Raw genomic sequence first — 14,734 nt, 5'->3', positions numbered from 1 at the left:
CTTTTTGGTTGAACTAAAAACTAGAATTTAACGAATTACATATTTAAAAGATTAATCTGAATTTGCTTTCTTTCTTTCTTTTTTTCTTTTTTTTAAGCTTGTTTCTTTTTGTTTCATCCTCCTATATTTTTTTTTGTTTTTTATAAAAATTTTAAGTTGTGTTTAAAAATATGAGTTACCTTGAAGTTTTTTTTTTTAATCTTTGTCAAATTTAGCTTTCTAAAAGAAATTTTATTTTTAAATTAAATTAAATTAATTAATTAATATAACCATGAGATGCTTGCTTCATTATTTTTTTTTTTTGCTTTCCTAATCATTGCTCTAACAACACATCTGATCTCTTTTAATTACTCAAATCTTAGATTTTTTTTGCTTCTTTGAAAATGCTAGTGTCGAATAAACATCTTTTTTTTTTTATAATAGAAAAAAAAATTATTTGTCCCATAACATAGCGGTAACCATCTAACTAATAATTTCTAAATGGGAATGAACCTATTTATGTCACAGGAGGTTATTGTTGCATCAAATTCAAATTTGCTCATTGATTTATAAAGTTTTTGTTTTTATAATTCAACTTGTTTTTTTAAGTGTTTTTTACTTATAAAAATCATCATACTAATATTTTAAGATATTTTTCAATAGTTTCAATGTGATAATATAAAAAAATCTAAAAAAAATATTACTTTAATTTATTTTTATTTGAAAAATACTTTTCAAAAACATATACATGTTTTTATCAAAAACACTATTATTCCACACAGTAAGTAATGTAAAGCAAGTTTTGTTCAAAACGGTAGCTTATTTTTTCGCAAAAATAAAAAAATTTAACCAAAAAAAAGGATTGGAGAAACACCTCTAGGAATAAAAAGAAATCTATCTCTCCTCTACAAAACATTATCTTTCAAACCTTATTTTAGGCTGCCGCCAATGGCATCCCCTTCCTTGTGTTTCATATATATATATATGATATTTTTTTTATTTTGTTTCATACAATCAAGGTTTGATCATTTCAGATTTGATTTATAGATATGACTCTTCATTCATATAAGAGTTTTGTACATTCAAATTTGAGAGGTTAGGTCATTTATATAAAGATTTAGAAATTAATTATATCTTGTTATATAAAATTAAAGGCTCTGCATCCATTGATCAGAATATTAAATGATTAAAATCTTTCATTATCGTTTGTATGTGTGAACTCGAAGAAAAGTCTGCAGGTGCTTGGACACTTTGATTAGAATGTTGAATAGACTTAGATATTGTCATCCATGAAAAGACATTATGTTACCTATAATATAATGATTAAACTTGGCATGATACGAATCAATGCAAGTTAACTTGAAAAAAAAATAAAAAAAAATGAATGAGATTTTATATTTAATATTAAAAATTTAAAAAACATTTTATAGGGATATCTCATATAAAAAAATTAATAAATATTTCATATGTGTGTAGTCTATATATATAGTTGTCTTATAAAAAATTAAAAAATAATCCCCCCCCCCCCACACACACAAACACCATATTTTAAGAAATAAAATAATAAAAAAAGAAATATTTCATATAAATAAAAATATACTATATCAAGAGTCCAAAATGACTACAGCTTTCTTATTAAAAAATTGTTGATGGTTGATGGATCAGGACACATCAATGGGGCCATTAATAGAGCTTTTACATAATCATTGCACCCTGATAGACACTCTTGCAAAGAATCTTCAATATATATTTTTATTTAACTCACTGCATCCTCCTCCAATTAATTAATTAACGAGGGGAAAAATAATATTTAATTCAAAATTTATTGGGATAACCTCAATCATTCATGAAGAGTCTTTATAAGATAATCAATGATGATCAATATGCTCTACCTGTTTTACATGAACAATAGATATTTTAAGAATTGAAATAAAAATCAAAATCTTTAAACATAAACTGAATCAGAAGAATTCTTACTTTGATTCACCTAGGTGATAGATGTTCTTAATTAGTTCTTGATCTTTGTATAAACAAATGCAATGGATTTACCTATATTTAAAGAGATACAAGGATGGAAAATATATTTATAAATAAAATTAATCGAATATAATCTATCAACTTGTTAAAAAGCATTTTGAATGAATTGCTATTTGAATGCAAAAAGTGAAAAAACTCAAAAATAATTTAGAAATTGTTAATATGGTGTGAAAGCAATTCGATGTTCTTGTGCTCCTCGTTGAAAATGATTTGCATGGATAAGTACAGCTACGATGTCTTGTCCGAGTTAATAAGTACCTTACAGGTTGTTGGTTGTAATAATTCTATTTTTTTATGTCATTGTAATTAAATTATTTGATTTGAATTTAATTAATAAATAAATTGAGTTTGAGAGATATAATATAATATAATATATTTTTTAATTACCTTTATCATATTTCTTGTATTTTAAAAACAAAGATAGATTTTTGTAGTATTTTTATAAATTAAATTCCATTTAGAATTCAATTTTGTTAAAATCTTTGAATGGAATTAAATTTAAAGAATTAAAAACATGTTTATTTTTTTGTTTTGTTTTTATTAGAACATTTGATGGATGAGGGATTAGGACACATGGACCGGGGGCCTTTGTCTTGGTCGTAAAGATAAGGCTGTACTTAGAAGCCATGGAATCTAAGGAAATTCAACCTATGGACTATATGGCTATATGTCTTCAACTTTCCTAACATTTCTTTTAGTGACCATATATGTATGTCGAGAGAAGACCTTCCTTCTAATTACACATAATCTTTATCTCATATATATATATATATATATATATATATATATATATATATATAAAAGAAGGTTAATTTGGATGCTTGCCTTGGTGTCAGTTACTTGTAGTTAATCTCTGGTCATAATTAATTTTAAAAAATATTTTGTTATTAAAAATTATGTGTTTGGTACTGCAGTTGGAAGAAAGTGTTTTTGAAAAATTTTAAATTTTTGTTTATTTTGTACTTTAAATTAATAATTTTTTATATTTTTAAATTATTTTGATGTGCTGATGTTAAAAATAATTTTTAAAAAATAAAAAAATATTATTTTTATATATTTTAAAATAAAAAATATTTTAATAAACAATCCATACTACTCTCTCAAATAATCATACCATTAAATATATATATATATACCCTGAGATCTCTGTATCGCTTATCCACTACAATGGGTGTAAATGTTTTTTATTTTTTTATGGGGAAAAGTTACAAGAATGCCAAAAACACCCCTGTTACAATTCAAAAAAAATATTTTAATAACTAATTATAAATCATTTTTTTTTGTATTGAGATTTTTTTTTTCCAACTGGCTGCCACTCCTGAACTGAAATTTCGGATCCAACCACCACCCCTGCAAGCGTATATTTACTGCTACTGCTATTGATCTCATCAATATATAGGACAAACAAGCAGCACTAGTTGCATCCAGAAAATGAAAGTAGTGGACCAAACTGTAAGTGAATAGGGACTAGATAGCATAGCAAGGCATGTGACACTGTGCCTTTATTTTCTAAGCTCACATAATGAGGTCTGCAAAATATCAGAACCCAATAAAATTCATCGAATCCTTGTGCTGACCATTTCACACTTAGCTGGCCCTTAAGCGGAATCTTTCCTTGTATTCTGCTAAGAATCTCCTTAAAATCCTAGAGCTCTTCTAGCGGATACTTACACTACACTACGCCCGTTCTTATACAAGAGCGAAGACATACAGTTCTTGTGGCATTCACTATCTGCGAATCTTGAGATCATGGCTGGGGCAAATGAGGTTCAGGCCATGGAAATAGAGGATGAAGAGGAGTGTCCAGTAAAGCAAGTAGATCTTACTGTTCTGAAAACTGATGACCCCACCTTGCCTGTTTTGACATTCAGAATGTGGGTTCTTGGTCTTGGTTCTTGTGTCCTCTTGTCCTTTGTAAACCAGTTTTTCTGGTACAGGACACAACCGATGTTCATTTCGTCTATTTCTGCACAGATTGCTGTGGTGCCATTGGGGCATCTAATGGCTAAAAAACTGACCACTCGCAAGTTCTTTGAGGGTACAAGCTGGGAGTTCACCATGAATCCTGGACCTTTTAATATTAAGGAACATGTGCTGATCACAATATTTGCCAATTCGGGTGCTGGAACTGTTTATGCTACTCATATTCTCACTGCTGTTAAGCTATATTACAAGAGGAAACTGACTTTTGTTCCCGCCTTGTTTGTTATGATTACTACTCAGGTTTGTTTCCTTTTCCTTGTCAGATCTTTGCACTGTTGAATTAACATACTAGTATTTCTGTATGATCTTGAATGCCCCTTTGCAGAAAGTTCATAGAATGGTTTCTGATGATCTTTTAGTTGCTCTATGGATGTATTCCAGGTACTAGGATTTGGTTGGGCTGGTCTTTTCCGGAAATATTTGGTGGAGCCAGGGGAAATGTGGTGGCCATCTAATCTCGTTCAAGTGTCTTTGTTCAGGTAATTATGTGTATTTGCAATCTGTATTAATCAATGGGCTGCTGTATTTATAGCACGGCTGTATCTTTAATTTTTTGTCTGAATCTATGATCAATGCAGGGCTCTACATGAGAAAGAGAAAAGACTGAGAGGCTACACAACTCGTACCCAGTTCTTTCTCCTAGTCATAATTTGCAGCTTTGCATACTATGTCTTGCCTGGTTATCTTTTCACTATGTTAACATCCTTCTCTTGGGTCTGTTGGCTTGGTTCCAAGTCTGTTCTGGTTCAGCAACTAGGTTCAGGCTTGCAAGGACTTGGAATAGGCGCTGTAGGGTTTGATTGGGCTACAGTTTCTGCTTATCTTGGAAGTCCACTAGCTAGTCCATGGTTTGCTACTGCCAATGTTGCAGTTGGATTTTCCCTAATAATGTATGTGATGACACCCATCTGTTACTGGCTCAATGTCTACAATGCCAAGAACTTTCCATTATATTCAAATGAGCTTTTTACAGAAAAGGGTGAGGAGTACGACATCCTTAACATCATCAATTCAAAGTTCCACCTGGATCGGGATGCTTATGCAAAGTTTGGGCCAATACACATGAGCACCTTCTTTTCTATGACTTATGGCCTTGGATTTGCCACACTTTCTGCTACTGTTATGCATGTCCTTCTCTTTAATGGAAGGTAATAAGCTCCATCACATAGATATCAACCTTTAGGTGAAGTTATTGTCTTGTGTGTCCTAAATTTTCTGTTTGTACCTGCCACATGCAGTGACCTATGGAAGCAAAGCAAAAGGGCCTTTGGGGGCAGAAGGAAAATTGATATACATACAAGGCTCATGAAGAAATACAAATCAGTTCCCACATGGTGGTTCTACATCATCCTTGTCATAAACATTGCTGCTATAATCTTTGCTTGTGAGCATTACAATGAATCACTTCAATTGCCTTGGTGGGGTGTTCTGCTAGCTTGTGCCATCGCATTTTTCTTCACTCTGCCAATCGGTATCATCAGTGCCACCACAAATCAGGTAAAAATGTTCAGACTTGTGCTTGCAAGCTAAGTTCAGTTATAGTGCAACCCCATCATAATATCCTGATATTTTTTGTTCTCTTTGGAGTAAACAGCAACCAGGTCTTAACGTTATCACGGAATACATTATAGGGTACATGTATCCAGAGCGGCCGGTTGCTAATATGTGCTTCAAGGTGTATGGATATATAAGCATGACTCAAGCTCTAACGTTTCTAGCAGACTTTAAGCTAGGGCACTACATGAAAATTCCACCTAGATCAATGTTCATGGCACAGGTTAGTTTTTTGTGAGTTTCAAATCAGTGCATAACATGATGTACAAGGTTCAACAGTGAACATAATGACTTCGCAGGTGGTAGGAACACTTGTGGCTGTCCTCGTATACCTAGGAACTGCCTGGTGGATGATGGATGCCATTCCCAATCTTTGTAGTCAAGACAACGGCCCATGGAAATGCCCGATGGACAGGGTGTTTTTTGATGCTTCTGTCATATGGGGGCTGGTTGGACCGCGCAGAATCTTTGGCAACCTTGGCGAATATGGAGGTGTCAATTGGTTCTTTCTCGGTGGGGCTGTAGCTCCTCTCATAGTCTGGATTTTTCATAAAGCATTCCCAAGAAAGGAATGGATCAGCCTCATTCACATGCCAGTCCTGTTAGGTGCAACATCAATGATGCCTCCAGCTTCTGCTGTGAACTACACCAGTTGGATTATTGTTGGATTCCTCTCTGGATATGTTCTGTTTAGATATCGAACAGAATGGTGGAAACGCTATAATTACGTGCTCTCTGGTGGCCTTGATGCCGGGACAGCCTTTATGACTCTGTTGATCTTTTTCGCTCTCGGATACTGGGATGTTGGCCTGACATGGTGGGGAAGCAATTCGAGCAACCCAGAAGGATGCCTCTTGGCTAGCTGTCCAACTGCCAAAGGGATCATTGTAGATGGCTGCCCAGTTCTCTGATCAAACTGTATATTTTCACTCTCCTTTTGCTCCGTTTTCGAAACAATAATATTTACTTCTGTCAATACATACAGACAGCTGGTTGCTGCTGTGCTTGATAATGGGTTCCTAGATGAAAAACTTTGTTGAAGATTTCCTTTTATTATGCAATCAAATGGATTAAATTCTTCCAGAAGATCATTATCTTTGGAACTGCTATAGTTTCAGACCAAGTATTGGAAGGAAAAACCAGAGTGGATGTGGACTTCCATGTTTGAGTTTGAAGTGATTTCAGGAATGGTGTTCACTTGCACAAGAACTCTTTCGGATGGAGACTCTCTATCCATATTTAAAAAATAAAAAAATAAAAAAAAAACTATTATGGCTCAAAATTTTATTGTGAACCAAGAGTGAATTCATCGGAAAGTATGCTTTCGCTATTAGCTCCAAAATAATTAAGCCTTTTCAGCAAAATTTCTTAAACAGGGGAATGAGGGCTTTATCGTTTTTTCGATTTTTTCTAAACTGTTAAATTACTAATTTACCCTTGTCTACAATCAAAATAAAATATCATTCAGGGGCTTTTTGTTCTTTGACATAATTTTAACAAAGATACAATATGCATTACTTCATTGGCCTTATAATTTTAAAATCAATGCCTTTGGTTTTGTTTTAGGGATGGATACTTTTGTCTTTCACATATAATTATTTTATAATTATTGAATTTCATTAGGGGTAATATGGTCATTCATTACATAAGCAAATTAAAAAAAACTTGGAGGTGCGTGAATAGTGCCAAAACCCTCCTTCAAGGCAGCGATCGAAGCATTTTGGTGTCCTCTCAATACATATGGGTGGCGCGTGTTGCATAATAATTTCTAGTTTGGCACATGTGGATGTTTTTATTTTTTTTGTTTTTTGACTTTTCTCCTTAAATTTCATGCTAATATTTAAAAAAATTAAATTAATCCATCAATTTTATTTTTAAAAAACTCAGTCCTATTCTCTTAATTACAATTTTTTATTTAAAATAATTTATGAAATTAAAGAATTTTTTAAATTACATCCCCCACCAATTTTTTTATCTGACAAATTTAGTTCTTATTATTTTAATTATTATTTTTTTATGATGGTTTTTTAAAATTGTTTTTTTAAAATTTATTTATCATTTTTAATTTTTTTTTCTATCAAATCTAATCCTTTTTTATTGTTGTTTTTTATCTTAAAAATTTTCTTAGATTGCTCTTTTTTTTCTTACTATTTCTTCATTCAATATTTATTTGATCGAGTGTTTAGCTTATTGGTTGAACTCAAGTCTATAATTTAATGAATTGTAGGTTTGAGAGATTATTTGACCGGGATTTTTAAGTCATTTTGAAAATAACATGGATTGCCTTAGTGTTTTTCGGTCTTTGTTAAATTTTGTTTTTTTAAAAGAAATTTTATTTTTAATTAAATTAAATTAATTTATTTCATCCTCCAATAATTAATTCTTCAGGTATTGAGATTCTAGGTTGAGCCTAGGTTTAGAATTTAATGGATTGCGAGTTTAAAAGATTAACTCGAGTTTACAAAGTTCACCCGGGCTTATTTGTTTGTTTTTTCTTTTTTTAAGCTCATTTTTTCTTAAATTTATCCTTTAGCATTCTTGCCTCGACTTTCTTCTTTTTTTCTCAATCTTTGTAAAATTTATCTTTTTAAAAAAGGAGCTTTATTTTATAATTAAATTAAATTAATTTATTTTATCCTCCAACAAATAATTCTTCAGGTGTTGAGCTTTTGCGTTGAGTCCGAGTCTGAAATTTAACAGATTGCGGGTTTAAGAGATTAACCTGGTTTTACAAGGTTCTCCGAGCTTGCTTGTTTTATTTCTTCTTTTTGAAGCTCATTTTGTTTTTCTATTTATCCTCCAACATTCTTTTTATTCGTTTTCTATAATATTTTTCTATCATTTTGAAAATAACACATGTTGTCTCGAGTTTTTTTTCTGATTTTTATTAGATTCTTCTTTTTATAAAAGAAGATTTATATTTTAATTAAATTTAATTTATTATTTTCATCCTTCAAGATTTAATTAATCGTCAAGTGTTGAGCTTTTAGGTTGAGCCCAAATCTAGAATTTAATGGATTATGAGCTTGAAAGTTAACTCAGGTTCATAAGGTTCACCCGTGTTTACTTGTTTTTTTTATTCTTTTTTTAGTATTTTTTTTCGATTTTATCTTTTAATATTTTAGTAATTATTTTATTTGATTTCTATGGGATTTTTAAGTTGTAACTTTTGAAAATAACACAATTTACCTCTGATTTTTATTTTTCAACCTTTGTTAAATCTGACTTTTTTAAAATGAATTTTTTAATTAAATTAAATTAATTAAGTATAAACATGAAATGCTTCTTTTCATTTTCATGGTGTTTTGTTTTGTTTATTTTCTGTGTTGCTTTTTTGATAGGACGTGCAACCTCTTTTATTTACCAAATTCTTAAGTTTTTCCTGTTTCTTTTAAAATGGTCACATGAATAATTTTTTCTAGCATAACAGCTGCCATCTAACTGGGTATCTTCTATATGTTTGCAGAACCTACGTTGTACTTATCCGAGGTCGACGAATCTAGTCTTGTCGATGACTGCAAAAGTTGTCGATGACTGCAAAAGGTTTCTGATTAACAAGAAGGATACAATTTGGAAACATGAAAGAAAATATGTGAAAGAATTAAATTCTAATTTCATTAATTTAGTGTAAAGGCAAGTTATCAGAAGGAAATGTTAAATACATGTGTAAAAAGAACGGAAATCTTTCAGATGAACAATCAGAAATAAGAGGATTGTTCATTAAGAACATTCAATTGAGCAAGTAATTTAGCAGCTTGGGATTTCATGCTACTGCTTCCCCTTTGTGTTATATCAACTAATGACATCTTCGCTGAATTTCCATATTTTTGCTTGAATTCAAACAGTCGAAAGATTCGCTCTAAAGCTCCCAGTGTTTTCTCCTGCACCCTGGCAGAAGGTGAGTTCAATAGCTTTATAATTTGAACAATGGCATTTGCTTCAGCAAGCACCTTACTACCACTTTGTAGTTTTTGTCCATCGATCAATGTCAGGAGTGCATCTAATGAAGCTTCACAGACTCCAAGATCAGCTTCTCCAAGCATCCTCACCAGGGGTTCCAGTGCATTAGCCTCTAAAATGCAGAAGGAAGATTCCACCGTACAAATTCCCAGATGTACAGGGCAGCATGTGACTGGAGCAGCCAAGCAGGAGAAAAGACCACGTCTTTTCACCGGGCTGCTTAAGGAACTTGAACTTTCAGAAAGCTGTTTAAGTGAAATGGCAGCACTTTGTTTCATCAAAGCAGTTCCAGAAACCAGTAATTGTACGAGCACCGGAATAATTCCAACTTTGGCTACTCTCTTCTGCCACTCCTGATTCTCAGTGAAACGACAAAGAGCTTTAATGGCATTCTCTGTTATCTGCTTTCTGTGTGAGGCATTTCTGCTCTCATCAGTGAGACAGGTAGAAATGACCTGAACTGCCCCGGCATCTACAAGCCACAAAGTTATATTTGGGTCATCAGGAAGATTAGAAATAATACCCATGGCTGCAGCAATCTCCTCCACATCAGTTGATGCCATAATGACCTTGACCAGGGTCTCAATGCATCTTTGACCCACATGTTCCAAAATGATGCTGTTATCACCATCTTCTGTCAAGCAGCAGAACAGCTTCATGGCATTTGCCCGTACTATACTATGATCATGCTCACATAATTGAACCAATACTTGGACAGCAGAGAGCTACAAATAGCAAAAGCATTAAAAAATGAGGGAATAGGCAATTTGAATTAGTTGCTACATAATTCTTCCAAAATCTTCGAGGCCTAAACCCACACAAAAATTATTTTTGATCATTTGTTCCAAGATCAGAAAAGAAAATCTGGGTATGCAAAAGGACATTGCATTATCTAAAAGTGCCATGGATATAATAAGGTCAGAGTTCTTTTCCTTGATACTAAAAGTGCTCATAGGATCGCATACCTGTCTCAGTTTTGCTCTTATTTCTACACCGGAAGGAGATTGGCACATTGCAAGAAAAGTTCGAAGAATGCTCTTCTGAATCTCCGGACCCGTCAAGGAAATTAGACAGAAGAGTTTAAAAATATCTTCCTCAGATTCCAGTAATGAGATCTGCTCATGATCAGCTTCTTGGCAAGTGGTTGCTATGGCAAGTTTCATAATTATGGCTGCAACATGCTCGCGCAAACGTGGTGATGATAAGCTGTGTCGATAAAGAATTTCAAACAGAGGTCCAACTGCACCTTCTCTGATCATCTGAAGACCATTTTCTGGTACATTTGAAAGGTTCTGAAGAGCTTTAACAGCCACTTTTTTCACTTCTAAATCATCATTCGAGAGAAATCGAAGAAGAGGATCTAGTGCCCCATATTTAAACAAGGATAATTTATTGTGATCAGTCAAATCAATTTCTGCTAATGTCTCAGCCATGACCATTCTAACATTTTCTGGCCCTGCATCATGTGACAAGAAACTAGTCGTAGTCATCTTGATAAAAAGTTACTAGGTAAGAAAATAGACAAACAACCTTAAACACACATCTTAACAAGCAATCATGTTGAATATTATCCTCGGCTGATCACTAATTTCTCGAGGAAATATAAACATTGGCCAGACATTTGAACTCGGTGATATTTGTCAGAGTAAAGCTTGCATATGAATGACCAAGATTTCTTGATGATAAGAATTTTTAATCATTGCGAAACGCTAAATCAACTGAGTAGCACACCTGTTATTAGATTCATCATTGAAGAAATATAAATACCATTATAAAAGCATACCTGAAGAAAGAAGCCGCAGTAATGGCTTAAAATAGTTAGCCTTTGCCATCTGTATAACATTTTGATCAAGGAAAGACAGATTCTCCAAAAGCTCTCCTGCATCTCTGGCAGCTTCAATTTCCTCACTGTTTAATGTGGTCACTAGGAGAAAAATACAGGCCTGAATATTTCCGATTAAATCTCGCACCGCATTGTTTCTTGATAGTTCAAGTAACAACTGCAAGGCCAACTTACTTTCCCCAATCTGGCGTGCAAGCGACCGAACAATAAATTCAAGTGCATGATCTACTTCAGCAATTTTTTCCTGCCAAAATAGGATGTTCAACTTGATAAAACATCTGAAAATTACACACTCACTCACTCACACACACACACACACACATATATACATATATATATAAAGATGAATTATGAGGAAGTTGAAGGCATCCATCTTCTTCAGAATTGACAAAGTATCATCATACCTTATGTTGCTAAAAGAACAAAATAAGAAAGTGAGATTATTTACATGATGACCCATCAAAGAACATTACATGGCTAGTTCAGGTTTTTTTTTATCTAATCAATGATGAACAATTAAATAGTGTGTGTGTGCGCGTGTGCGCACACGAGCAAGAAAATGGTCTTGAGATGTACCTTATTGTGGTCACTGCCCTTTGCAAGGATGCAAAGGATGGACAGAGTATGGATTCTTATTTCACGATTTCTCTCACCAAGAAGTCCAGTAAGAACTGGCACATAGTCCTCCAACATCACCCATTCTTGGTGCATCTCTCGTTCTGCCATCAGATCTTGCAGCTTGCCCAATGATTGAAGGACTTCTTGGTCTTCATTTGATTGAAGTTTTTGTTTAATGGAAACAATGATAACCAAGTTGTTTCTTTCCTTCCATTCCTCAATCGATCTACGAAGAGTTACGTTAGGTCGTAAAACCGAAGTGTCTAAGGTAGTGAAGGTCAAGGGACAAAGGTTGTGCCCTTCTGCAAACCATTTTTCTATTGCACTTCTCTCGAATGTTTTACCAGAGGAAGTTTCCACAGGATCAACCATTACATCCTGAGTAATTGGACAAAAGAATGAATGGAGAGGTTCCAAAGTTTGTCTACCCAGAGAATTTCTCTTGTCAAGGTACTTCCTTTCTCGTTCCTCATAAGATGTAGTGGCATCAGCCTTTCCAAGAAACGAACTGATCTGCTCCATCTGTATAGCTTCTGCCATGTCCTTTCTTAGCTTGAAATTTTCAATTTCGTTCTTGAATTCTTCAAACTCCCTCTTCAAAGCTGACCGATCACCAGAGATCCCAACAGCTTCAGCAATACTAGCCAATAAATTGTTTGCATAAGATTGATCCACATTTCCCTCCTTTATTGCCCACTCAATCTTTCCCAAGGCTTCCTCCTCCAATCCTGCTGCTCGATATTCGGCATCCAGCATATTCTTGCATAGCTTGCTGATTTCATTACTTACACCCAATGAAACATCTAAAGAGGCAAGAGGTATGAGACTCAAGGCACGACCGATCTCTTTCGTGCACGCCTCTAAATGCTTAACAATTTTTCGACAATTCAGTAAGAGATAGACCTTGTTCTTGCTGCTGCACTCAACAGCTAGCCTCTTAGCAACTTTAGTCTCACAATTTAGAATCTCTACAGCATTATTCAAGTTCTCAGAATGGTCTAGGTTGAACCTTGCTAAATCTTTCAAGAAATATGCTGTCTTCTCCAAGTACGTCAAAAATCTCTTGAAATTCTCCTTTTGAATGAGCACTTCTTTGGCTGCATGTACTGTGTCAAATATGGAAACTACAGTATGTGAAAGCAACTCCGATACTGAAACGATTGATGCATTGACAATAACTTCCCTTGCCATCTCATTACTAAGGAAAACCTACAGATAGATCATCAACTCTTATCAAGTTACCTAAAAGTCGCAAAATTAACGATTCAAGAGTCCAACGCTTTCTTGAAATCTTCCGACAGAAATGCCACAAATCCAACTCACATTCAACTAAGTACCTGCGTCTGCAATCAGTTTCAGAAAATTTTCTTAGACAATAAACGTATTCTTCTTCAACCAAACAACACAACTTTGAGAGCAAATGTAAACGGGTAAATGAAAATATACACCAGATGGATTTTTCTTGTTTCACTTGCCAAAAGGGGGAAAACGAAATCAAAATTTCTTCTCAAAATTCAAACAGCTGAACTAATAGTAATTAAGTTTCGAAAACAATCTCATGGATCATCATAGTCTAGTCAGAACTGAAAGATTTTGGCAATGTCATTAACTGATATTTTTTAAAATATAATTTAAAACTCGTGATTGCATACATAAAGAAATCCTTGTTCCAAAGTCTCAACTAATTTCTCTGGCAAGCGCTCGCACACATACAAACACACAGGCATGCGTGTTTGCTAAGACTAGAGGATCTAAATCAAGAACGCATACCTAAGACAAAATCGATTATTTTCAAAATTTCTTTAATTTTCTTCTCTTGAATTTATGGTCTCTAAGTGGCAATACCTGTACCATTAGAGAATAATATAAATCATATTTTGAGACTTTACTTAATAGTTTAAGTTAATAAATCAAAATAATTCCTTAACATGGTATTAAAGCCTCCATAACTAAATGATTACGAGTTCAAATTTCACCATTTCTATTTATTTAATAAAATTTAAATATAAAATAACATGAGCCTAAATAAATTTCAAACCCAAATTGAATTGAGATAATTTTTACATGTTAAAATATCCAACATAACATCCAAGGCTTTGTTTTAGGTATAAAACAGTACATTGGATGTCTAGATAATCAGATTTGGCACACAATGAAGCCAATTTCCTCTAATCTTTCACTAATAAATCACTAAGCAAGCACAGAAAAAACCAAAGAATAAAAAGATAAAAAGAAAGGTACATACATACTATATATATGTATATATGAAACCTGTCATAATTTGACTAGAAATTTAATCTAATTAATTATTCCTAATAAAAAAATTAAACAGTCCAACTCGAAACAAAACACATATTAATACATTCTGTTATGCCAACTTTCTCAGCAACCAAACAAACCCCTTAAAATTCACACGGAAAGAAAACTGACCTGATGATCAGAAAGAAAAACCAGCAGAGTCTCCAATGCAGAGCTAAAACTTTAGGGTTTGATGAAGATAGGGAGAGGGTAGCAGGCAGTGAAAGAAAATGAGAAGAAATTCTTCTTCATCTTTTATTTTTATTTTTAGCAATTTATCGTTTCTTTATGGTCTAGCACATAACCGAAGACTTGGAGTCAACGAACACTGTGTGTCACTGCACCATGGTTATTGTGCATGTGATCTATAAGGTCTTGCCACGTAATTGAATCAAGATGTTTTGGTATTTGATGGGACACGTGGAGAATCAAGAGGTGATAGTCTATGAAGTGAAGTTAGTC

General features: G+C 33.4%; 2 protein-coding genes across 2 annotated transcripts; one reads left to right on the top strand and one right to left on the bottom strand.

The window, feature by feature from the left end:
- Positions 1–3,458: 3,458 nt before the first annotated feature.
- Positions 3,459–6,639, top strand: LOC133678847 (oligopeptide transporter 9-like). The gene is made up of 6 exons (XM_062101360.1): positions 3,459–4,239; positions 4,381–4,478; positions 4,578–5,147; positions 5,238–5,496; positions 5,594–5,776; positions 5,853–6,639. The coding sequence occupies exons 1-6, from the start codon at positions 3,766–3,768 to the stop codon at positions 6,462–6,464; spliced, it is 2,196 nt and encodes a 731-aa protein (XP_061957344.1). The 5' UTR covers positions 3,459–3,765; the 3' UTR covers positions 6,465–6,639.
- A 2,507-nt stretch (positions 6,640–9,146) lies between these two features.
- On the bottom strand, positions 9,147–14,533 carry LOC133677985 (U-box domain-containing protein 44-like). Its single transcript, XM_062100126.1, has 5 exons — positions 14,405–14,533; positions 11,933–13,317; positions 11,297–11,600; positions 10,479–10,969; positions 9,147–10,238 (listed from the first exon to the last, which is right to left on the bottom strand). The coding sequence occupies exons 2-5, from the start codon at positions 13,163–13,165 to the stop codon at positions 9,252–9,254; spliced, it is 3,015 nt and encodes a 1,004-aa protein (XP_061956110.1). The 5' UTR covers positions 13,166–13,317; positions 14,405–14,533; the 3' UTR covers positions 9,147–9,251.
- Positions 14,534–14,734: the final 201 nt, after the last annotated feature.

Source organism: Populus nigra, chromosome 18, assembly GCF_951802175.1.
Source record: "Populus nigra chromosome 18, ddPopNigr1.1, whole genome shotgun sequence".
In the NCBI taxonomy this organism is placed as follows: Eukaryota; Viridiplantae; Streptophyta; class Magnoliopsida; order Malpighiales; family Salicaceae; genus Populus; species Populus nigra.
The sequence above is the reverse complement of the archived record's forward strand: the minus strand, read 5'-3'. Positions and strand labels throughout refer to the sequence as shown.

Coding starts and splice junctions, on each gene's coding strand:
- LOC133678847 (XM_062101360.1), top strand. CDS start 3,766: ATGGCTGGGGCAAATGAGGTTCAGGCCATGGAAATAGAGGATGAAGAG. Junction 4,240..4,380: donor TTGTTATGATTACTACTCAG/GTTTGTTTCCTT, acceptor GATGTATTCCAG/GTACTAGGATTTGGTTGGGC. Junction 5,148..5,237: donor GTCCTTCTCTTTAATGGAAG/GTAATAAGCTCC, acceptor TGCCACATGCAG/TGACCTATGGAAGCAAAGCA.
- LOC133677985 (XM_062100126.1), bottom strand. CDS start 13,165: ATGGCAAGGGAAGTTATTGTCAATGCATCAATCGTTTCAGTATCGGAG. Junction 10,970..11,296: donor ACTGCGGCTTCTTTCTTCAG/GTATGCTTTTAT, acceptor CACATGATGCAG/GGCCAGAAAATGTTAGAATG. Junction 10,239..10,478: donor TAAGAGCAAAACTGAGACAG/GTATGCGATCCT, acceptor TGCTATTTGTAG/CTCTCTGCTGTCCAAGTATT.